Genomic DNA, 23,988 nt, shown 5'->3' with positions numbered 1-23,988 from the left:
GATAGTCAATCCTTGCTACGGGGGACGGTCCACTCTAGGCTAGAACGCATGACGGGAATGTTACTGAGTCGTTCGAGTTGACGACTATACCATGGGAAGTATATTGTTCATTGATTAGTATTGTCCACCTTAAAGCCAATATTCTTATCCTAATCCTAATCCTAAGCTGACAAAACATAAATTAACACAGTGCCTGTACCTAGGAAGTAGGAAGGGGAGAATATTGAACAGAATGTAAGTATAGATAACCGAAGGATACCAAGGAAGAGCTGAAGTCAAAAAAGTGCCACAGACTGTTAAAGCGTCAAAGAGAGACCAGAACCATGGGATCGTTTGAACCATATCCTTTTATGTTTCAAGAAAAATGGAACCCATTCGCAACGGGAATGCGAATGGAGTAACATAGAGTAAGCAACCCTGCAACGGGAATGCGAAAATCTGGTTTGATAATTTTAGTTAAGCACATTTTGGGAATTTCCAGGATTTTTGAATTTTTGCACGATATAAAAGCGAGCAACGATTCGCGGCACAGATTCACTCTGCTTCTAGCATCATTCCGTTTCGATCCTACGTTCAAAGTAAGACTCCTGCCAACATGAAGATTATTCTGGTAAGTGTTACGTGAGATGGTTACTGTATTCAAAAGATCTAACTTCTGAAAACTGTTTGGAATATAATTTTCGCTATTTTCTTTCATCCTACAGCTCATTTCTGCATTCGTCCTGCTCTGCATACAGCTGGCTAGTGGAGCTCCCTATTCCACGGCATCCGCAAAAGCACACGCGTCCTCACACGCTGGAGGCGTATCGATTGTTTACTCGCCGGCAGCCTACGAGGAGAGTGCAGATGTGATAGTGTATGGTGGCCATAGTGGCCACCAAGCGCATAGCTATGCCAAAAGTTCTGCTCACAGTGTAGTTTATTAATCTCACGAAAGACATGGGCACGTTTATTAATCTCATGAATGACCATGGATATGAAGATTGAGTAGTTTGGCGCATGCTGTGCCAAGCTATTTGCATTGTTGATTAAAAATGTCAATAAAACGCTAGCAAAAGGACTTACCTAGGTGCAAAATATGAACTTTAATTTCTTATTTTAATGTGGTGAAATAATCTAGCTAAATAAATGGCTTTCCGGAAGCATCCAAAAACTTCATTACATCCTGCATTTGATGACTGTACCAATGAGCTATCAGTTAAATAGTAAGTTAGGGAAACTTTTGACAAGGTAAAGAGTCACATTCAATAGGTTCATATTTGACCCGTTTGACCGGTCCCATGGTAATTCTTACGACTCATGTACGTCATGGTTTCAAACCCCGTATAGACTGTGTTGGTAAGAAATCGCTGAAAATTAGACGAAAAGCTTTAAAGGACTTAAATACCACAATTAACATGTGGCATAGTCAATGCGGTTGAGATCTTTCCAGAGCTTGATTTGAATTTGTCAAAACAATTGCATACTTTTAGGCTCTATCTCTCTTCAACAACCGCTCGATGGTTTCATTTGAACATGACAAGCCAATTGCATACTTTCAGGCGTCAAACGCTAAATCTAACTCCAACGGTTATTAGAACACATATGCAAACAAACAACGCCCTTGTATGGTGCACACAGTAAACTTTATTTGAAATGTGATTACAATGAAGAAGAAAACTTAAGTATGATACACATCGACGTCCGCTCCTACAAAACTGGCCCAATATCTGTGTCAAAGGGATCGGCGAATCGGCACTCAACGTCTGCTACGCCGCTTTACCATGCGTTCCAGCGGTTTCCAGCGGCACCGGCGGGCCATCCAGCGGCGGCACCACGTCCAGCCCAGCTGTTATAGCCAGCGCCAGCGGCTCCATAGCGGTTCCACTGGTCAGCACCGGCACCCCAACGGTTGGCGGGATCGTATCCTGAAGAAGAGACAAGTTGGTAGAGAGAGAAACACACCACTTTAACATTGGTCCACAGTCCGGTAGCAAACCTGCGCGGCGGCCAGTGGCCATGTCATTACGGTTGTTGTAGCCACGGTTCCAGGCGTTCGGGTGGTTCCACGCACTGCCATGGTTCCACGAGCTGGGATGGTTCCAGGCGGCCTGATCGCGGCCCCACGTGTTCTGTCCAGCGTTCCAGGCGTTCGGGTTGTTGTTCCAGGCCGACTCGGCCTGATCCAGCCCATCGGTACGGCCCTGTTGGCCCGGCTTGCTGTTGTCGGCCGGTGCGGCACAGACGGCGGCCACCAGCAGCGCACTGATCAGCACAAACTTGAACATTTTCGTTGATCGTAGGTGGGTGTTACAGTGGATCGGGTAAATTGACACTGGTGAGCTAGCTGAGCTGTGCCACTTGTTACTACTGAACTGTTTGTTCAACACTGAATGAAAATTACGCTAATTGGTAAGCTTTATATAGGTGGGAAGCGTCGGTGTGCAGTTGCAATCTACCTCGGGAGGGATTGCGCACCCCGCGGTACACTGAGCCGTCCGCGCTCATCCGTGTGACGTTTCCGTAGGCTGTTGGATGGGTTTGAAATATTCAATGCCACGGAGAAGGAGGAGATCTTTATTCTAATACTTATTAGCGGACCATGATCCGAGCGCACCGCAGCACTGCACCGGCTGCGATAAACCTACGGGAAAGGTTAAAGTGAACCGTACGATCGAGCCGTATCGGCGTGAGGCTTTTCCAGCAACCACCAACCAACATCATTTGCCCGGCATCCACATCACATTCGGACCGCCGGTGTCCGAAAAGAACACAGCCACAGTGAGCGCAGTCATGGCGGTGGCCTATTGCCACACCGCTCCATGCTGGCTGGGACGATAATTTAAACTAATGCTTTGGTTTATTTACATTATTACACTTGCACACGGCGGGATGACTTTTCACACTAGACCGTGCATGTGTTTGTGACGGTATGCACCGCAGATCGTGGTTCATTCATCATCCGCAGACGGCGGTTAATGTACATTCGATTAATAGTTCACCAAATAATTAGCCGCACATTATCAGCAACGAGGGTGAAAGAGGGGTGGATAGGGGGCAAGCATTTTGTTTTACCAGTAAACGGCAGGAGTATCGATTATGCTGCTCGCGCCGGTGTTCCTGGGTTGGAGGATGATCGTTACCGGCTGCTCAGTGCGCCACTGCATCCGGGCGAGGTGGGATCGGGCAACAAATGAGGAGGAAATGATTGATGATGCTACCATGGCCTTAAGGGTGAGGAAGGGCCTCTGATAGGGGTGTTATTAATTCTAATTTAAATTGTTTCACCGTTCTAACGAGTGGTATAAATCATAGCTGATGCATGGACACTTCATAAAACTGTGTACAGTTTAGAACACTATTTTTTTACATTAATTGTAATATTCAAGGGAAGTACATTTGAAACACCACCTATTCAATGTAACAGTTTCAAATGAAATATGCTAACGATCGTGTAATTTTTCAAATGCAACCAAATGTCAAAGCAATCTAGCTGCCCGAGGATGCGGCACTGCGCTCTGCGCTTAGCAACGCGGTGTAGCGCTGCTCCATCTTTTGCTGGCGTAGTACGTACGTAAGCTACGCAGGAAGCTACTTGCGCGAGCCCGAATGTGTGACCTTATGCGTATTTTAGCGCAAACGCCCTCGCGCAGTGCCCGCAGTGTGTATCGATCCTGATCGTTGATCTTTAATTAGCTCGTACTTATTATTTTTTCTTCTTCTATATCTATGTCACCACTGTTAGTAGCGAGCGGACAGCAACCCGGACCGGAGAGCATATATACAACTGCAAGACAAATAGTAATCGGTCGATTAGCATAAATGATGCACGCCCCCAAGGGGTGGTGGGCAATAAAAAATAATACCAACACACAAAATATGAGCCATCTTTGGCATTTTCGCTAATCGCTGTTATGACTGGGTTGCAGGGTGGGTAATTAATGGGAAGCTCGGCGTCTAGTAGCTTAGCGATTAGACAATCCGGACACAAAATCAGCCACAACAAACTAAGATTGCACCTGTAGGGCACGGCCTGTGCTGTTCAAGGGATTATAAAAAGTGTCGTTTCGTTTTGTGGGGGTTGTGGGGTAGGATGTGCACGGGGAAGCATACGTTCAATGTGGTTTGATAAGCTATATCAAATGAGTTTAGTTTGAAGCTTTTAAGATAAAACGAATGACCTAATGTTTATTTTTAATCTGCATTGTTTTTAATCTGCAGTAAAGAATGGGAAATATGTACATTAACAGACATTTTGATGAGTAAAGATAAATGAACAAGATTTCCAGGTTTCCAATGAAGATTTGCGTGTTGTTTGAAGATATTTTTGAATTCTTTTTTATTTCGTTAATGATCTACATGATCTGAATGATCAACATTCGCTCGCAGGTCCTAAGTTTCAGGATTTCCAAACTATTTGGAATAGGGCCAAAAACCGTTTTAGTACATTCTTATAACAATCGATTATTCCAAGCCTAGCGATACCCTACGACAAATTTGATGGATAATATATGTGGTAGCTTGTTGCGGTCAGTAGTGTATTTTATAGATGCAGGGGCTCATACAAGGTCGGACGGCAGCGTATCCCAACCGGATTATTTTGCTGTAACAAGGGCTTAGTATCCGACTGCGAGGTACTAATAAGTCACTGCAGCCTATATAGGACAACATTTGACCCCGTAGAAAATTACGCTAAAAAGAGGTAAGAAAAGCAGAAAAAGCGATTCAAACGATAGTCAGCCTTTCCGAAGCCAGGAGAGTCATATGATCGGCATAATAAAGCACTCGCCGTACAGCTAGTGTGTATCGTTGTAGCGCCTATTTCTTAGTTCCTTAAGCAATCTAAGAAAAAGGCACTATAACGATACACTCTAACTGTATCCCGTACCCAAACATTCTTCTGAGCAAAAGGCGAGCCTTCCTGTTTTTTGTCTCATACATATATGTGATTATTGAACGTCCGACGTAGTTCAATGCAAGTGTGATGTAGTCCAACTGCGATCTTTGCGTAATGTAACGTATAATTGGAACATTAAATGATCTGAGCTTACTTACGAATGATTTGAGTTCACATGGTAACCATGTGGATTTTTTCAATTAATTTCGCATGACGATAGAATCTCGTGTCACAGATGACATCAATCATGCGTACGTCCCGTCACCGCGCAGTGGAGATCACCGATGACACAGAAGAAAGACTACCAGATCTGCAAAACTAAACTGTTTTTGGCGATAAATGTTCAATTATCGTGCCATCACATACAAAGACGCACAACTCCGTCACCACGTGGTACCCCAGCTGATGATGGCTATACAACACCGAATTGTTCTAAATAGATATCTTTTATCTTGATTCAGTTATTCTCTATACGATTATATCTTTACAAAAAATGCTCACCTTTTCTTGAATCACCAGAATTTGAGCGCTTTGGACGAGGGTTTAGATCCAACAGCGCAACCGTGTGCCACATGTCCATTGAGCGCAGATCGTTTATTTTCAAATTTGAAATCGAATAATTTCAGTTCAGTGGCTTATACCAGCTGGACCGTTGCAATGAACAATAAAAGATAATAAATTTGATTCAATCATTCATTTTCGTGCAAAAACATGAAATATCACTTTTAAAGATGAAAAAATGCTTATCAAAAAGGGTTTAAATTGAATTTTACTGAAAATCTTTCGAAACGCGACCAACGATTAGGCGCAGATACACAGCCCGACGTGCCAAACCGACCGGTATAAACACGCTGATATCGGCTGTCATCCGCATGCCGATGCTGCAGTGGTAAACAATCGTGCGTCGCGAGAAATCTGCAAAGGCGAAAAGAATTTCTATCGAAATAACAGGTAAGTGTAGTGTTTTTCGTGCGTGTGCTGTGTAAAAATATCCAAAATCAGTCCACAAATGGCAGTACATTATTATATCACCCCACAGTCGGCGATTCGCGCGGCCAACCGACACCGTATGCCTGTCGCACTGGCAGATCGACGCCCTGGTGCCGATTGACCACCACTGCCTGCCCGAAGCATTGCCTTTTTTGGGTTGATCGTGATACATTAAAAATTATATATATCCAGTTTTCGTGTGTGCGGCTGCAAAATTTTTGACCGGCCGTGCGCGCATTTGCATTTCCGACGGTGACACGGCGTGTGTGTTTACGGGTTACGGTCTCGGGTAAGCCAGCAGCTGCAGTGTTGCGGTGCAGTGTGGTGTGTGCGTGTGTGCGTTTGGTGTGGGGAGGCGTTTTGGCAAAAAGGCTTATCGCGTTGCCGTGGGTTGGCTGCTGGCTGTCTTTCTTTCCCAGTGTGGTTTCGTTTTTTGAAAAAGAAAGGAAACACAGTGCCAGTGCTTGGCGTTGTGTGTTATAAACAGGGCCATAACCAGCAGCAGTAGTCTCGTCCCGTGCTGTGACACGGCCCATTTCGGCTTATCGCTCGGTGTGTGCGTGTGTGAGTTTAATTTCTTCTGGTCGAGTCACAATCGCATCTACCCCGCCTTAAAGAATAATGCTGCCAGGAGAGCGAGAGGGAGCGGTCGGCACATAAAACATAAGACGGCCACAGAACACAGTGCGGGCATGATGATGATGTGAATGGTGCTTGGTATGTGTGTGTGTGTGCGAGTGTGATTCGGTCACTTGCAAAGTGAACTTCGTCCGTGAGAAACTTGTCTTCGATCGCTGGCTTAAAGTGTGCTGCTGCTGCTGCTGGTGCTTACATGTCCCAACCCGGTCCCACCGGTTGGCCACGAGTTCGGTGCCCCCTGTGCGTGCGTGCGTGCGTGTGGGAAGTGGGCAGACGGGATCTTACGGGTGGTGCGCGGCCCAAGCGCGGCCCCAAGACGAGCATAAAGGCAAAGACAGGCAGGCAGGCAGGCAAGCGTAGCAAGCAGGCTGTGTGTTGCCAATGTGTGATTGAAAATCTTGGCTCCTCGGATACGCATATCCCATGAGAGTGAGAAGGAGAAAGATAGAGAGAGAGCGTAAGAGAGAGAAAGAGAGTGATCGCGCGCGACCGTCGTACATATTTTTGCGAACAAAACCCATAAATACACCACGAAGGGAGGAGGATCACGTAATCCACGATCGTGTGTGTGTGTCCATGGCAGGATCTTTTTTTTTTGTATGAAAATGGTTTGACGAAAAAACGCATTTGTTTTTTTGTTGCCACTCGCTGCGGTTAGATAGGTTCGAACGTTCCTGCAGGATCTACTTGGGCGGGGGATGGATGGTTTCCGTTTTGGAGTGAATCAGATCGAAAGAGATTAAAAGGCCCTCTTTTGAGACACGAATGTACGGGATGGTTGGTTCAGAATGGTGGGGGCGAAAAAAAAGTAAAAGCAATCAAGTGGATCGCAAAAGATGTAGACAGATCGTGCGGCTTGGGCTGGAACTCGGATGACCATTCCCCATCGGTGAGGTCGGAACCATGCGCGAGTCAGTGCGCGAGTGGGCGGTTGTTTCGGGTCCGCTTTTTTATTATTATTCTCTACTTGCATCTGTCCCCTCCCAACCTACTGCCAACACCCCCCGGTTCCCAAGTGAACCCAAGCAGACCAGGCGCGGTTGTCGCGGCAAGTGGAGTTTGAGAGTGAATTTTACAGCAAGAGACCCTTGCTTTGCTGCTGCGTGTAAAGTGTACGTTTGTGCGTGTGTGTGTGTGTAGTACGTGCTGAAAATATTTGACCAAGGTCTGTCGTCTCCGCGTGCCGCGCTGCCAACAAGTGAGAGGCGCGCCAGGCGCGAAATCGGTCGCCCGAGATGCTCTACGCAAAGGTTGCTGCTGCTGCTACGTATGCGCTGCGCGTCGAGAGATATTCTGCGCTCCCTTGGGGGGAGTGGAGGGGAAGGGGAGATTGTCGTCGGTTTCGGTGTGTGTGTGTTGAAAGGCAAGAACAAGGGAAGGGAAGGGCAGGCCGGTTTGTCGCACGTTCCCAGCAGAGTGTCCGTGGAAAACTACTTAACTAATGAGGTTCGCTGCTTCGCGCGACCAAAACCCCGCGGGAAGGAACGTGTGCAAGATAATGTTTTTATTAAGCGGGTTATTTTCTGCTTTTCCCCTCAGCAGTAGTGCGGCCTTTGCGCTTTGGCCAGCAGTAGCCTTCTCCGGCTCGTACGTGCGTGTGTGTGTGTGTGTGTGTTTGGTAAGAAAAGAAAAAAAAACAATTAGGTCAACCCAACACGGTCGACTCATCCGCACGACCCGGGCCGGGACCACCCCGTCTTCTCCAAACGATAGGTTCGCTTTGCCTTCAATTGTTTGATGTTTTGGTTGAGGTCTCGTCGTACGTTAAAACAATTCTTCAAAAACCGCGGCTTCAAAGCAACCCAGGCCCATGGCATGGCCTGCTTGACTTTGCTGTTTGCTTTGCCGTTTTGGAGAAAGTTTTGCATAGAATAAGAGCTCCGCCCTCTCGCTCTCCCTTTCGCTGGTTTCGCTTCGAAAAAGGAAGACGAGACCGTTGTCGGTGTGACCTTCGTCAACCAGCCAACTGGCCAGCGGTGTACAAAATAGGCCAAACCGGCCAGTACCGGAGAAGAAACAGGGTGTGGAAGAAACAACAATCGCAAACAAAAAAATGGCAAAACAGCAAAACGGTCAAACACTTTGATTTCACTAGCTTTCCCGCATTCTGGCAAATAGAGTATGCGAGAGACAAGTGGAAAGAGGAAAGAACACAACGGTTCGCTTTCTCTCAATAGGCTCGCCGGCAGCTTCGGTTTGATAGAGGAAGATGAGATAAGACGGCAAGGTTTAGTATAAAGAAGTGGGTGTGTTTCCTTTTGAGGCAAGGCAAGGCGAAATTCAGGTTAGTTCTTGAAGATCAACTTGTAGGATTGAATGTTACTGTCTTCAAAACATCCGTTTGAATTCATTGAAAAGAAGTGGAATATCTGTAGAAACGATAAGAGTGGTGAAACCTTTCATTTGTGGTTCCATTACATGATCATGATCTTCAAAGATTTATGCATCGATAAAGAATAATTAATCGCTAGAAATTCATGAATCTTCAGACATGGACGATTTCCAAGGTATTGAATTTTCACGATCCCGTGGTGTGGTGGTTAACCCGCTCAACTTAACAAAAATGTCCGTCGTGAGTTCAAGCCTCGCATGGACCTTCTCCCCGTAGCAACCGGCTACGTGATATGCTTGCTGAGAAGTCACGAGAGTCTGTATAGACATGAATGAATACGTAGCTCGTTACACCAAGAAGATGAATAAGAAGAAGCTTAAGTTCTATGAATCTGTTGAAATTGATTATTCCCTAGATATTCACGAATGTTGAGATCGATGTATGTGTCAAGATTCATGATTTTTTTTTCAATCGAAATTTAGGTTTATTGATTCTTTGAATTGAATTAGTTGAATGAATCTAAATCAGATGCAACCAACACTAGAAAAAAACCGTTTAAAATGATGTATAATTTAAGTTATAAATGCAATTTAAAACGTTTGGATGTCCTAAAAATGATGCCAGACAACCTATAAATGCCCTAATAGTCATGTCCTACGCGCTGAGAATGATACCGAACGATCAACTTGGGCGTGATCTTTCGAACGGGGTGCTTTACAGGGTTTTCCAGGAGTTGTCATAGCTGTGGGACACATTATTGACTCTTTCCTATGTTACATGAACTTAATGTAATGGGAATTGGACTCTATAGCATCCTTGTTGAACAAATCTAATAGGAATTAGCAAGGAGCCTGTCCAAAAACGGTGCCATATAGAGTTCAATTTCCAACACATGATGTTCACTTCCAATAGCAAAGAGTAAAGGAATTGTCTCACAGCTATGAGAATGCCTGGAATCCCCTGTAAAGCAGGCTCCAACTTCAAATTGCTTTAAAAATACCCTTCTTTGGAGGACATGCAAAGAGCTCATTTAATGTTTGACAACCAACCCAACCCCTAGGTCTAATAGATTAGTGCACAAAAAGAAGAAGTAGAAAGACGCATCCAACCAAACCGAATGCAGCCGGTTCTTCAATCAATAAAACATTATCCGACACTTTCCACCTCCATCTCTATCGCCGAGTGAGTGTGTGCTAAATACCGCGTCATCCGCTTTTCCAATGCGGCATGCCAGTTTTTCGCTGTGCAGCACCATCTCTTCTTCCTCCCACGCCGAGCATGATCTCTACAACCTGATGCTGCTGCTATCACGCAGGAAGATTGCGCATTTGGTGTTTGATCCACACCACCCCTGCTCACCGCGCACGATGGGAGGAAAAAAGTACGTGTTACTGTGCCACACGCTGCTGGTAGGTGTGGATTGTCCATCCGTGGTGCGTGTTGTTACGGTTACGGGCGCAGTTGGCTGGTGGATTATATATTTAACAAAAAAGAAGAAAAAAGCAAGCCAATGTTTTAGCGCCCGCCCCATCCATCCGATCCCCTGTCTTTCGCCACTGTCCTGGTTGGTAAAGATGAAAAAGTGTGTGAACGCATTTCGGGCGCCGGTTTCGTTTCGCGTATTGATTGCAATGTGTAGAAAATGAGAGCAGCAGCAGCAGCAACCACGGTACGAGCCACCATCCAGCGTGTGCGTCCGGATGGAAACTTCAAATACCCGGGTGTGTGTGTGTGTGTGTGTGCGAGTGTGGAGAGGGTTTCATCCGGGGTCTGGTCCGATAGCCGGTCGGCCGGCCAACCGTGTGTGTGTCCGCCAATGCAGATGAGATTGCGCTGCAATTGGCCCCGTACCGGTGAAATTGTGTGCAAGATACCGGGCACCACCACCACCACCACTTTCGCTTTGATCGATTTTCCCGACCGGCGCATTTCGTACCGCAATGCCGACGAAACGACACGACGATGGTCGGCCAGTGTCAGCTGTTTTTGGAAAACGAGCCAAAAGCAGCCAAAAAAGCCCTTAGAAAATGTGTCTCTCATTGCCTGTTGTCGTCGCAGACACTCGCAAAAGACCGTCCAAAGCCAGCTCCACGGCCTGCTGCTGTGGTAACGTACGAAAGAAACAGTACGCTTCTCACAACAATCTCTATTCCCCTGTGGGGGGCTGTGCTGTATGTGACGACGGGCTGATGATATCATCCGGTACATCCGGTTTTGTGAATAATTCGTCGATATTTCTACCACGGGAGAGGCACAGCGGCGCAGGCGGAGGAGACCGTTTGGCGGACGCACGCACACTACGAAGCCGCACAAACAGCCCGATGAAGAAGAGGAGAAGGAACCACGTACACGAGCGTAAAGATTCTGCATTTATAATTCTTGAGATCGCATCGTTTTTGTTTCGCGTGACCATCCTCTTACTCATTCGGTATTTTGTACACTTGCAGGAACGCACCCGACTGCCCGATTGACGCGAGTTGAAGATGAAACTCGCTGTGAACGTTTCTACGGGGGGGAAAAAAGCACACATCCCCACCGCGTCCCCTCCCCGGTGCGTTGTGTGAAATGTGTCAATCGTACTTTGCCGCCAACTGCTGTCAACTTCTACATTACACTGAGCAGAGCGGCAAACGAAAAGGGCATAATTCATGATTTTTTACCCACATACAAATAACTCCTCATCGCCGGCTGTGAAATGCCAACGCGAAGGTCAGATTATTGCTGCTTCGTCGACGACGACGTCAGCCGGTCTGGTGAGGTAAAATGCTTTAAATAGTATTCGCGCGCGCCTTTTTGGAACACCCCTCTCCCACCGGGTGCACGACGACCGTTGAGCCAGTTTGCTGAATGGAGAAGATCGAATCGTTCGTGTTCTTGGTGCTGTGGGGTTGGCAAGCCCCCACCCCAGTGCTGGAGTTGAGAATTGAAACGAATCGAGCAGCAGTTCGCTAATAAGACTCAGTTCGGTGCCCAGTTACACAGCAGCCCCGTCCAGAAAATTAGACCAAAAAACCACCCCAAACGCGCATCATCGAAAGCGTGAGCGTGGGGAATTTAATCGTTTTATCTATCCGATAACGGACGCCCCGAAAACTGCACTCCGTAATCGCTTTTATTTTTATGTGGTGTCCGAACGCCAATCATCGCTCGCACTGATGTAATTGGAAAAAGGATGAGAGCCGACTTGCTTCACACTTCACTAAAGTGACACAGTGACTCGCGGATTGTTGTGAGAGACAACAAAACACCCACCCCTCTCCCAGTGCCAGTAGCATTCGGCAGTTCGAACCCACACCCCGTTCGAAATGAAAGTGAAAAATGCCCACAAAAATGCCCCATCCAGCGCTGGTGTGTGGCGCTTCGTACGATGGTGGTGGTAGTATTTATGCTACTTTTCTTTCTGTTGTTTCTTTCTTTCTCTCTGCCCATGCCACTTTGGTTCGGTTCGTTGGAGCTGGAAATCCACCGCTAACAACTCGCTGTTTTACGCTTCTGCAAACACAGTTTTGCGGCATTAATGGGTGACATGCGGGGCGCGCAATGCAACGACAAATGCGCGCGGTGTCGCCATATCGCCCCACCATCACCACCACGCGAAAACACACAAAACACAACAAAAATCAAATACTGCTCCCCCTTTTTCATCCACCCCATCCCCATCCCGATAGGTGTGATAAGCAGCAACACACCTGCGGTGGATGGATGCGGATTTTGTTTGGTGTACGACGCAAGGTTATGGAACGGTTTGTTGTAGTGCGATTAAAAATACATCACCGATCGTCCGCCGATGAAGACATTTTAGTAGTTGGTTGCAGTGTCGTTTCGATTTGCCCCGCTTTTTGTCTCATCAACCATCAACCAAACCAGTGTGTCTGGGGGATCTTATATCATTACGCGTTCGGGTCGCTTTTGGGGGATTTATTTTGCGATAATCATTGCGCGCGGCTCTGTCTGTTCCGCTATCTTGTTGGACGATGAAAATAAAGCGATAAGTGTGGCCACTTTCGATTGCAAACAGCAGTAGAAACAGTAGTGGAATGATTTAACATCGGCTGGTGTCTCGCGTCGGAAGCGATCAGTACCAATTAATTAACTGAAGGGCGGGAGAAAGGCGTTCTGTTTTGTCGCGCAATTCGTCTGTCTCGATAGGGGGCTGCTGTGAGAATTATAATAACTTACGTGATATTCATGCAAAGGAAAGGCGTAAAGAATGATGCCATTTGGGCGTGGTGTGTGTTTATGAGTCATTTATTGCTCCATTATGGCCGTCCAAAATGAGTACGAGTCATAATTGATTGTGGCGCTTTGTCTGGCGAGCGCGTGAAGGAATGAATGGAATGTTGGAAAAATGTGTGTAGTATGTGTGTGTGTAGGATATTATTATATTTATCGAATCGAATCTTCACCGAAAAAGTCTGATAACTGATTTCAATTTAATGTAAGCTTCCAAAAATCGGTTCAAGGATAAAGTTTGATTTCAATGTTGCAATTATCGGCCTAGAACACTTCCACAGTGCCCTTCCAGTTTCCCGCTGTAAATTAACTCATTAAACCTTGAGTTTGATGAGTCATTTGCGATAAAAAAGAACATCGTTAGTCAGACGGAGGGTTGATCAGGGAGGAAAAAAGGGCCAAAAAGGCATTAACGGATATGGCTAGTTGGTGGTGGTGGAGTCTTATCGATTGCGATAATATAAAAAAGCACAAAAACAAACACACACACCGAGTTCTGAAGATAAGGCTCCTTTACCCTTAACCCTGACAGCAGTGGAGGGGAAACCTCCCCCCCCCCTTCCCTAAAGCAAACAGTGATAACAGTGGGTGGTGGATGGCAAAAAACTGGAACCTTTCCCCCCCCCACTTCAAACTCCCCTCCACATCATCCGTTTGATTAGTTAGAAAAGTGTGTTCGATCTGGTGCGAGTCCGGTAAAGGAAACTGCGAGCGCGGTTGCGTGGCACAAATGTGTGGTGTGTGTGTGTGCTGCGCATGAAGAAAGCGCTTCTTTCCATTGACCAAAAAAGGAGTGCCGGATGAAAGACGGCGGGTTTTTTTTTTGGTCCGTTGCACGGGTTTGATTTTTCCAATTCATCTGCAAACGTCATCCCACAAAACGTGCGCCTTTTTGTGTGTGTTATCGTTTCGGTGGACTTGGTGGACTGGTGCACACGGGCGGAAGTAACGTTTAGTCAGTGCAAGTGCTTCCTTAGAAAAGAAAAAATATGAAAATTATTTTTTTCCTCTTTTCAGTTTGTGATAACGTGCAAAAGTAAAAGAAAAGGGCTTTGAAGAAAGTGAGTGTGTGTCTTGAATTTAAAAATAAGTGCTTAAAGTGTGGAGCACACAGGTGGATTGTTGTGTTTGTTGCCGGTTGTGTTTTTTTACAAGTAGGCCAGTGTGTACGTGTGTGCGTCTGTGTGTGTGTGTGCGCGGTGTAAAGGAAGATGTCGTTTCGTGTGGTGAGAAGCTCCAAGTTCCGGCACGTGTTCGGCCAGGCGCTGAAGCGCGAACAGTGCTACGACAATATACGCGTGTCGAAGAGCAGCTGGGACTCGACGTTCTGCGCGGTCAATCCGAAGTTCCTGGCCATCATCGTCGAGTCGGCGGGCGGCGGTGCCTTCATCGTACTTCCACACAATAAGGTAAGTAGTGGTGGTGCTTTGCGTGTGTTGCTATGGTGATCTTTTGGGCCCCACTGCTTCCAGCAGTAGGCCTAGCAGTAGCAGTTTTTCCTTAATCTTGTGCTAGGATTGGTAAGGGGGGGACAATGGGGAGGGGAGAGCAATAACGCATTCGATGCACGCGCTACATTGCAGTACGTCCGGTGACCAAAAAAAGTCTCCCCATCCCCCCCCCCCCCCCTCTTTTCGTCAACACGCGCGCCTTTTCGGCTTAGCAATTTCGGTCGGTCGGCTGAGAGAAAAGTGTGTGCGCGCGGCCCGCCGGCACCAAAAATAGCTCCTCCATCGGCGATGCTAATTTTAGAGCATTCTTTCTGAATTTAACTGCGATTCGCAGCGAGCGCAAGCATCCCACAGAGAGAGGAGTGTGTTCGAGGGTTTGCTTGGCAGGGGTAGCTAGGCTAGGCGACGACGACGGCTAACGTATCGGATGTTGGGGAAGGGCACGGTGCAAAATCCTACATTGAGTCATCGTTCCTCCCATGCGTTTTGGCGAGGCAGAGGGGAAAAGAGGACCGAAGATGTTTTCACAGCTCTCATATGAGATAGACCCAGGCCACAAGTAGCACAGGCTGCTGTGTGCGTTCGGGTTCCTCTTGCGCGAGATCATCGTGCGTGTCGTATGCGTGTCGTCGTCGTGTGGCGCGCGTGTACGTGCGCACAAGCTTTGCGGAGGGGAAGAGCCCCGAGTTTTCCGGTGAAATCGCATCGTCTTTTAAGTGGATTTTCCGGCCCCGGGGGCCGTGTGGTCGTGATGTTTTGCTACCGGCTGCTCAATGGGTTGGTTTGGAGGTTAAATGTTGTGCGTTCTTGATCGCTTTCGTCATCAGTCTTCAGTCCCGCTTGCTCCACAGCGGCTGGTTAAGGTTAGACAAACAGGCGATTTGGAATATGGTCGGATCGGATGGAGTTTTTGCTCGATAATATCGGAGAAGGGTTTATTTATTTTATATTTGGAATTTATTGAACTCCAGTGAACTCAACGATACATTCGGTCCGCAGCGTATGGTTTGGTGGAATTCGTGTTGATTCCACCGTGTTTGCTTTATAGAGGTTAAACAAACACTACCCTAATGTTTGAAGGTTTGTCGAGTTTCTGGAATAGCAATAAGCTGTTGTATAAATGTATTTTACATGAGAATGAGTATAAATGATCGGTTACATTCCAATAATCAAGTCAAACGGCCAATATCTCATCACAAAATTCCTCAAAAATATGCAACCTTTAGATCTAACTGCTTATTATTACTGAAAAATTCGCCTAGTAATAATACAAATAGACGTAGACGTAGAATTCTACAGGATGCTCGGTCCCTGGCTGCAGCCTCCCATCCATGTAGACACCCGATCTTGCTTCACTTGATCTAGCCATCGAGTACGCTGTGCTCCCCTGCGCCTCGTGCCGAACTGGAAATCGCTGTCGAACACCTTCTTTTTCTTCTTCTTTGCTATGTGAGGTTACATCACCTTCCTGGACCTTTTTCAAACTATACAGCTCTTGAAATATGACATTCCAACCTCAATTGGTTTAGGACCGGCAACTTAGGCCATATATCCGTCGATCACCTTCATCATAACATGCCCCAACCGTCGTATCCTGCCAGCCATAGCCATTTATCCTGCACGCTTCATGACCAAACACACCGCGATAGGACCATCTATCGGAAGGATGCGTCGCTCAAACACGCCCAGAGCGTTTGTATCTTCCCCTCGAATGGTCCAAGACTCATGTCCATAAAGGACCAGCGTACGAATCAATGTGCTAACATTTCACATATATCATACATATAACATATATCTAACGTTTCGTGCGGTCTCAAAGTCTTCTGGGTCTCAGCAGTCGGTTCTCAGCGTGCAGTTCTGCTGATGTCGTTGTTCGTAGTAACGACCGTCCCGAGATAGCAGAACTCCTTTACCATCAGGAGATAGTTGCAGTAATCTAATACACTGCTTCTCAGATGGTCTGAGTCTCCGGTAAGCAGGTACTTCGTCTTCGTCGCATTGATTCTAAATCCAATTCTTTGCTGCTTCGCGTTTGAGTCGGGTGTACGCCTCACACATCTTCGTTGTTGTCCTGCCGATGATGTCGATGTCATCCGCGAAACCAATAAATTTGAGAGGATAGTGCCGCGCGAGTTCGAATGACACCTTCATGTGGTACCGCTGCATGGTGTTCCATAGCTCATTCCTGTCTATGCCGCCTTAGGCCGCCTTAAAGTCGAAGAACAGGTGGTGCGTAAGGATCTGGCGCTCTCGCCACTTCTGGAGGCTCTGCCGTAGATCTGGCGGATTTGCCTCCAAGAAATCCCAGCTTGGTAGCTGCCTACGAAATTTGTGTGCTTTTAATTCTTCACAACAGGATCTGGGACAGGATCTTGTTGGCGACATTGAGGACTGTGATGGCACGAATGTACTTAATTGAGTACCTTAAGTATGGTGCTGACATTGAATAATTGAAATCAGTTGTCCTTAATGTTAGTGAATAGGCTGCATTATTGGTACTGCATGTGCGTAATAAATAACATTTAGTTTAGAGTTTAGAGCACTACTTACAAAAATGAAGAAAATGGGTTTGTTTGAGCTTTGCTAAACTTGATGTTTTGCTCCGAAGTAAATGGTATATTTATCGATATGTCAAGGCGATATTCCGATGCGTGGTACTCTATAGGAAGCTGCAAAGAGTTAGCACATATCTGGTGCAACGTATAAGAAAAATAAAGGTGCAATTCAGAAACAAAATACGAAAATAAGACTTGCGGAAATAAAACAGGAAGCAAAAATAATGCCTTAACACGTACATTTCTGTTCAGTACCGATCTTGATGGTCCCTACCAATCAATTTTTCTTTGTGATAAATTTTTGCGACGGAATTCTGTGTGTCACAAACAATTTACAGTTGAAAGAATGAAATACAAACCGTCACGAGTCGCAGAAGACACGTTTCGTTGGTATAAATGTTATTGTAAACACGACCATGTACAATTCTACAGGAATTCCTTATCCTTATCACAAAGATGGTAACGGAATCGTAACGCCCCCCCCCTCCTCCAACACCGTTCATATTCATCCAACCCAAGAAGGTTGTTTACTTTCTGTCGCGCAAAACAACAACTCTCTGGCCGGTTTTTATGATTTATCCATTCACAAATCGACCACACGCCTCCGTACTGAGCCAAGATCAAGAGAGAGAGAGAAGTCAAAAAAAGGTAGATTATTTACCATTTTAATGCTTGCACATGTGGGTGGCTGCAAAAAGTCCGCAGCACACACACAAGCACGCCTTTTGGCTGCAGTTCAAATGTTTCAAATATTTGATCATCTCGCCACCTTAATCCTCCTGCCACACTTCCGCGCTCTGTCGCACGATCGACCGATCGAACAGGACGGCACACATGCGTAGGGAGGGGTTTGGGGAAGGAGCGCTGGGTGGGTACACACACTACACAGCACGCGTGGTTTAATTATGGAAACACGCGACAAATGAGGTGGCGCGTACACACATGTAGAGAGCGATTCTATAAATTCTTCCCCCATCAGCGTTTTCTTCTGCTCAGATGCTGGTGCAGAAGGAAGGGAAGACCAGCACGATGGATGGGGACGAAGGATGCTCTCGTGTGTGTGTGTGTATCTCTCGGGAGGGCAGGTGCTGTTGTTGTCGTTGCGCGAGGATGATGGGCGACCACGTGAGTGATCGCGTTTGATTGGGACACGACCGCCGTGGTATATGACCGTATAAGGACCGGGACTCGCGCACGCTCCGAGAACGGGAAGGAGGGGAGCCCCCCCCCCGCATTTGGCGTTAAGAATTAATTATGCGGTTGGCCTCTCATTAGCGTGTGTTGGCATTAGGGCAACGCGTTTGCCAATTTTATTTTGCAAAAAAAAAAAAAAAAGTAAAGTCCCGCGTGGGTGCCATTTCCTTTTTTTCTCCACGAGCTGCTGAGGGTGCGTTTTGCGCACGGACCGCCCTTTGTGTGCGCTCTGGAGCAAGAAAGGGCGTTCTGTGTTTTGCGAGCTGGAAAAGTAAACATCCTTCCCCATCCGACGTGATCTACCATGCGCCAAACGATCGTCGTGTGTGTGTGTTTAATGTTTTTGGCGTAAATAGCGCAACGAGTTTGGAATTGGTTTGGCCGAAAAGGAAGGTGTTTGCCAAGCTCCGTTCGAGACGCTCGGCGTTGGAGATGTTGTTCGGTGCGAAGGCGTATAGAGGCGTATCTTCAAACTGGCCGATCGCGACCATTCGTGTATCATTCGTGTGCAAAACTATTTTTAAAGACACTTCTTTTTTTTGAATGCACCGATATTTTCACACTTTACCGGCTGGCGTTTGTTTTTTAGTTTTTGTGCGGGGGGAGTAATTTTCCTGCCTGCAGAGATATGCCAGCGAAGTGAAAGATCATCATGTTTTTTTACACGGTTGAACGGGTAAGTAATCGAACGCGGTTTGCTTTCAAACTGTGTCGATCAAGTTTTACGACTGCGTACGCAAGCGTAATCGTGAACCGTTGAACCGTAAAGATGGATTACTAGCGCAGAAGCACGCGAAGACGAGGGATCAATTTCCCAATAAATCGATGGTGTCATCAGTCCTGCTGTAATCATTGTTTTCGGAGTCTTTCTTTTTCCTCTCTCCCGGGAAGATTACAAACCTTGAAGATTAAGCTTTGTAGAGGCCTGTGAGCCAAAATTTCGACCGAACAACTGAGTGATAAGTCCGTTTAATGTCTTCGCAATGGGAATAAAACTCTTCCAAGCGCTAATTAATGTGAAAAACAAGCATCGATCATCTCTCACTGACTTACTGCTCTGGTAGTAGTGATGGTGGTGGGTGGAAATTGAGGTCACCTCCCGCTGAGTGTGCGCCACGGACTCAATGTCATTCTTTCTTTGGCATCTAGAGAACGTTTTTCCCTCGTTCGGAAATGAACAAAAAAAAAACCCCGCATCTCTCTGATCTGATTTCTTCTTCTTCTTCTTCTTTTGCAGGTCGGACGAATCGCGGCGGACCATGCACTGGTCGGTGGACACAAGGGCCCCGTGCTGGATATTGCCTGGTGCCCGCACAACGACAATGTCATCGCATCTGGGTCGGAAGATTGCGTCGTGAAGGTAAGTCTCGAAGGTGGTTGGAAGGGAGGACAGGCGGCAGCAGTAGAGGTTAGGGATGAGCACGCGCGGTCAAGGTAGTGGAGAGAGGATTCGACAGCAAAACAAATTCAATGCCAGCAGGGCATTAGTACAAGGATAGGACGCGCAAGGAAAGGGACACGATAGATTAATGTCTTGGACGACCCAGTTTTAAACATTTTTGCTATTTATTAGGTGTATAAATAGATCGCGACCTTTTAGTGCGTTTAATTGAAGTAGGGTCCTTCTTTATTGGACCTGTGCATTGATTTTTCATTAATGTTTACCTTTAATTAATTACCAAATCATGAAATCAAATCATATTGCATACATTTAGGCGCTTGGCCAAGGACGTGAAGAGATAGTGTTTTGTAAAAAATAGTAGATACATTTGGATGATATTTTTATACGCTTTGCTGTCTTTTTGAGCCATAATTTTACCATATGGTAGTGTAATTATACAAACATATCAATGGATAAAATATTTTATTAAGTTTGCCAATCGAGTTACTTCGGTGGCGACCCGCCTGAAGGTATGCAAGTTGCTGTTTTAAGCGAGCCTTATTTTAGAAGTCTGTTAAAGGCACATTTAAGTGGAGATTCCTATTCAAATGCAAGTAAATAAGGATTAAAGTGCTTCAAATTTCTCTTCTTTCGCTTGTAACATTGCAGTTTATGCTATTTATCACCCGATATAGCTTAGATTTGAATAAAAAAACTTCATTTAGACCTCTCAGTCATCAGTTTTGTTCTAATAATTCATCCCATTCTGTTGAAACTAATTCTTTCTCCCATTCTCCTGCTCCCTCCCCCCCGGATAGGTATGGCAAATTCCAGACGGTGGACTGTCCCGAACGCTCACCGAGCCGGTGGTCGATCTGGTGTACCATCAGCGCCGCGTCGGCCTGGTACTGTGGCACCCGTCCGCGCTGAACGTGCTGCTGACCGCCGGCTCGGACAATCTGATCGTGGTGTGGAACGTGGGTACGGGCGAGGTGCTGGTGCGGATCGACTGCCATCCGGACACGATCTACAGCGCCTGCTGGAACTGGGACGGTTCGCAGCTGGTGACGACGTGCAAGGACAAGAAGATCCGCATCCTGAACCCGCGCAACGGCGAGGTGCTGAACGAGGCGCTCGCCCACGAGGGCTCTAAAGCGACCCGGGCCATCTTCCTGCGGCACGGGCTCATCTTTACCACCGGCTTTAACCGGTCGTCCGAGCGGCAGTACTCGCTGCGCGCCCCGGACGCACTGGGCGACCCGATCGTGATGGTCGACCTCGACACGTCCAACGGCGTGATGTTTCCGCTGTACGATCCGGACACGAACCTGATCTACCTGTGCGGCAAGGGCGACTCGGTCATCCGGTACTTCGAGGTGACGCCCGAGCACCCGTACGTGCACTACATCAGCCAGTTCCAGACGCCGGACTCGCAGCGTGCCATCGGCATGATGCCGAAGCGGGGCTGCGACGTGAGCACGTGCGAGGTCGCCCGCTTCTACCGGCTGAACAACGGGGGGCTGTGCCAGGTGATCTCGATGACGGTGCCGCGCAAGAGCGAACTGTTCCAGGAGGATCTCTACCCGGACACGCTCGCCGACGAGGCGTCCATCTCCGCCGAAGACTGGATCAGTGGGGCCGATGCCGATCCGCAGCTTATCTCGCTGAAGGTACGTATCGGGGTGTGTGAATGTAACGCCACATAAAAGACTAGCCAGATGAAAGACGTTTTAACAAAAGCACAAGCACAGCACATTCCGCGGGTGGTGGTGTAAAGCACAACATCAAAAACCCGTCCATAACCCCTGCCAGAAAACACAAAACATGCCTTAGTTTGTAAGCTCCCGTGTACCGAACAGTAGCGTTAGAACATCTCTCTGAAACCCGCTGAATTAGGATCGCGTCTTTCTCGTGCAGGGTGGCTACGTGTCCCAGGCCCAGAGCACCACGCTCACCGTCACGAAGAAGTCGAACGTGCTGGACAAGATGGCACCGAAGAGCGGTGGCCCGAAGACGCTGTCCGCCTCGACCGGCGGTTCGGCCGGTGCGTCCGCCAACGGTTCGCCGGTGACGGTCAACAATGGAACGTCCGGCGGCGGCGGTGGAAGCACATCGCCCGCCAACGGCACACAGCAGATCACAATCGGTGGCGTTTCGGTAAGTGTTCTTCATGGCAATTGCTCATTTAGGAAGAAGATCCCTAACACTTTTTCTCCGTCTCCGTCCGGAACGCGCTTTTTCAGGAGCAACAGTTCGGCGAGCTGAGGACAAAGTTCGAGGAAGAGTTCCGCAAGCTGAAGGCAATCATCGTGAAGCACGAGAACCGGATCCGCTCGCTGGAGGCAACGGTCAAAGCGATGACCGACCGGGGGCTGACCGAGGTGGACGGTGCCGGGCTCGCCGCACCTGCCGCCACGACGGGCACCTCGTCCTCCCCAGCACCCGCCTCGTTGCCACCTACGTCCGACGAGACTACTGCGCAGCAGCAGCAGCAGGTCGCGGCAGCAGGTGACGGCGGTGGCAACTACCGCAACTCTACCCTCGAGCCGGACGAAGTCTAAGAAGGCTGTTGAGTAGGGGGAGAAGAAGAACGGACGGACGGACGGACATGGTCATCAGCGCAAAGGTGACGCATTAGTGACGGCACTGAGCTTCCGTACTTTTTGTTTTTTTTTTTTTTGTACTAGAATGGGTACTCCCACCCACCCATCAGCCTTTCAATGCTGCGGCCACGGGAAGGGAATGTGGTGTACGTGGAAATTGTAACAGAGAGAAAAAAATGCGCAACAAATCGCCAACACATTGCATCGTGTGTGTGGTCCTATTGCTGTTGTGCGGTGCAGCACAACGAGGAGAAGGAGGATGCAGAAGAAGAATAAGGAAGAAAACAAAACACAAATGCCTTGAATATGGATTTAACATACAAAAAAACTATATAGGAACCATGCTTAAAGCAGCTGCGATAAGGAAAAGGGAAGAGATTTTGTATTTGTAAACGTATGTTTTTTATACATATACACAGCTCCATACTACAATTACTAACCGATTTTGCCTATCGCTACAGAGCGTTTCCCTTATCCTTCCCATTTTTGCAAACCCCTGTCGTCGATATCACTCTCGCTCTCTCTCTCTCTTTCTCTCTCCCTCTTTGTACGCGTAGTAGTTAAGGGCGAAAAAAAAAAAACGAAAACAAAAATCAGCTCCCTCTCGCCCACACTCCCGTCGGTATTGGGAGATAGGGGGGGAAAGGAAATTTTATAACAATACACATATTGTGCGTATATATTATTGCCGACATAAGCCGAAATGGAATGGAACACACGCAACAAAGCATTAAAAAAGCCGCACACAGGTCGGTGGTTTGTGGCTATCTGCAAAGGAACCGATCCAAACACCAAACACGAACCGGAAAGCCTTCCCAGAGAGAGAGAGAGAGAGAGAGAGAGAGAGAGAGAGAAAGAGAGATGGTGCGCAACAAACCGCATCTCTTTAGTGCATCATATAACTACACCGACGGAGAGGAGAAGCGGGTAGGATAAAGGGAACGATAGCTTTCGAACTGAACAGAATGGACGAAAAACAGCAAACATCAACATATTAACACTAAACATGGAAACAGAATAAATAAAAAAAAATAAAAAAGGGAAGGAAAGGAACGAGAACACAGAAACATTATAAAAACACATTTACAAACACACACAAACAAGTAGTAGAGGGGATAGTCGCGCGAATCGAATTAATACTTATTATTAAATTAATTCTTATTACTTGTTTTTATGATTAGATAAATCAAAACAAAGATAGAAGAGAACGAGAGAGAAAGAGATAGAAAGAGAAGCGAGATCGAAACAAAGCAGCAAGATAACGGATGAACAAAACAAAACAACAAAAAAAAGGAAAGAGAAAAACCTTCGCGAGCAAAAATGATTGTAGCTGGATGGATGATGAAGCGGAAAACCACATACAGAAAAACAAAGGTGTATTAAGTATTTTAAGATGAGAGAGCATTGGGTTGTTGTTTTTTTTTATTCACTTGCTTTTCTTGAGGTATTGAGGAATGGATGAGAAAAAAACGAATTCCACAGAGTGAAGAAGCTTGGTAAGTAAGTTTGAGCAAATAGTTTCGGATGCAATAAATACATAGGGTTTACCAGGTTAATAAACAACTGTCCACATGTTAACATTACAGCCTACTACGTACATCTTACAGGGTTTTCCAGTAGTTCTCACAGCTGTGGGCACATCCAATAGGAATTTGGAGGGTTGGTCCAAAAAGGGTGCCGTAGAGTCCAATTTCCAACATATGAAGATCACTTCCAATAGGATAGCGTCAAGGA

At 46.9% G+C, this 23,988-nt stretch overlaps 2 protein-coding genes across 8 annotated transcripts; one reads left to right on the top strand and one right to left on the bottom strand.

Moving 5' to 3' along the window:
• Positions 1–1,606: 1,606 nt before the first annotated feature.
• On the bottom strand, positions 1,607–2,383 carry LOC120897015 (bifunctional endo-1,4-beta-xylanase XylA-like). Of its 2 annotated transcripts, none has more exons than XM_040301593.1 (2): positions 1,979–2,383; positions 1,607–1,907 (listed from the first exon to the last, which is right to left on the bottom strand). In XM_040301593.1, the coding sequence occupies exons 1-2, from the start codon at positions 2,265–2,267 to the stop codon at positions 1,759–1,761; spliced, it is 438 nt and encodes a 145-aa protein (XP_040157527.1). In that variant the 5' UTR covers positions 2,268–2,383; the 3' UTR covers positions 1,607–1,758. The 2 variants fall into 2 exon arrangements, with proteins under 2 accessions (XP_040157527.1, XP_040157528.1); XM_040301594.1 differs by having other exon boundaries at positions 2,009–2,383.
• Positions 2,384–5,747: 3,364 nt separating this feature from the next.
• On the top strand, positions 5,748–23,653 carry LOC120900302 (coronin-1C-A). 6 transcript variants are annotated; one of them, XM_040307157.1, is made up of 7 exons: positions 5,748–5,827; positions 5,916–6,155; positions 14,088–14,479; positions 19,508–19,630; positions 20,470–21,321; positions 21,569–21,808; positions 21,895–23,653. In XM_040307157.1, the coding sequence occupies exons 3-7, from the start codon at positions 14,282–14,284 to the stop codon at positions 22,210–22,212; spliced, it is 1,731 nt and encodes a 576-aa protein (XP_040163091.1). In that variant the 5' UTR covers positions 5,748–5,827; positions 5,916–6,155; positions 14,088–14,281; the 3' UTR covers positions 22,213–23,653. The 6 variants fall into 6 exon arrangements, with proteins under 6 accessions (XP_040163091.1, XP_040163045.1, XP_040163081.1 ...); XM_040307111.1 differs by having other exon boundaries at positions 21,548–21,808; XM_040307147.1 differs by lacking the exons at positions 5,748–5,827; positions 5,916–6,155 and adding an exon at positions 6,222–6,418 and having other exon boundaries at positions 21,548–21,808.
• Positions 23,654–23,988: the final 335 nt, after the last annotated feature.

This window comes from Anopheles arabiensis, chromosome 2, assembly GCF_016920715.1.
Source record: "Anopheles arabiensis isolate DONGOLA chromosome 2, AaraD3, whole genome shotgun sequence".
Lineage (NCBI taxonomy): Eukaryota > Metazoa > Arthropoda > Insecta > Diptera > Culicidae > Anopheles > Anopheles arabiensis.
The sequence above is the reverse complement of the archived record's forward strand: the minus strand, read 5'-3'. Positions and strand labels throughout refer to the sequence as shown.

Bases quoted from the DNA above. Each gene is read 5' to 3' on its own strand.
- LOC120900302 (XM_040307111.1), top strand. From the start codon at position 14,282: ATGTCGTTTCGTGTGGTGAGAAGCTCCAAGTTCCGGCACGTGTTCGGC. The intron at 14,480-19,507 runs GTAAGTAGTGGT...CTTCTTTTGCAG, and splicing joins TCGTACTTCCACACAATAAG to GTCGGACGAATCGCGGCGGA. The intron at 21,809-21,894 runs GTAAGTGTTCTT...GCGCTTTTTCAG, and splicing joins TCACAATCGGTGGCGTTTCG to GAGCAACAGTTCGGCGAGCT.
- LOC120897015 (XM_040301593.1), bottom strand. From the start codon at position 2,267: ATGTTCAAGTTTGTGCTGATCAGTGCGCTGCTGGTGGCCGCCGTCTGT. The intron at 1,908-1,978 runs GTTTGCTACCGG...TCTCTTCTTCAG, and splicing joins GGCCACTGGCCGCCGCGCAG to GATACGATCCCGCCAACCGT.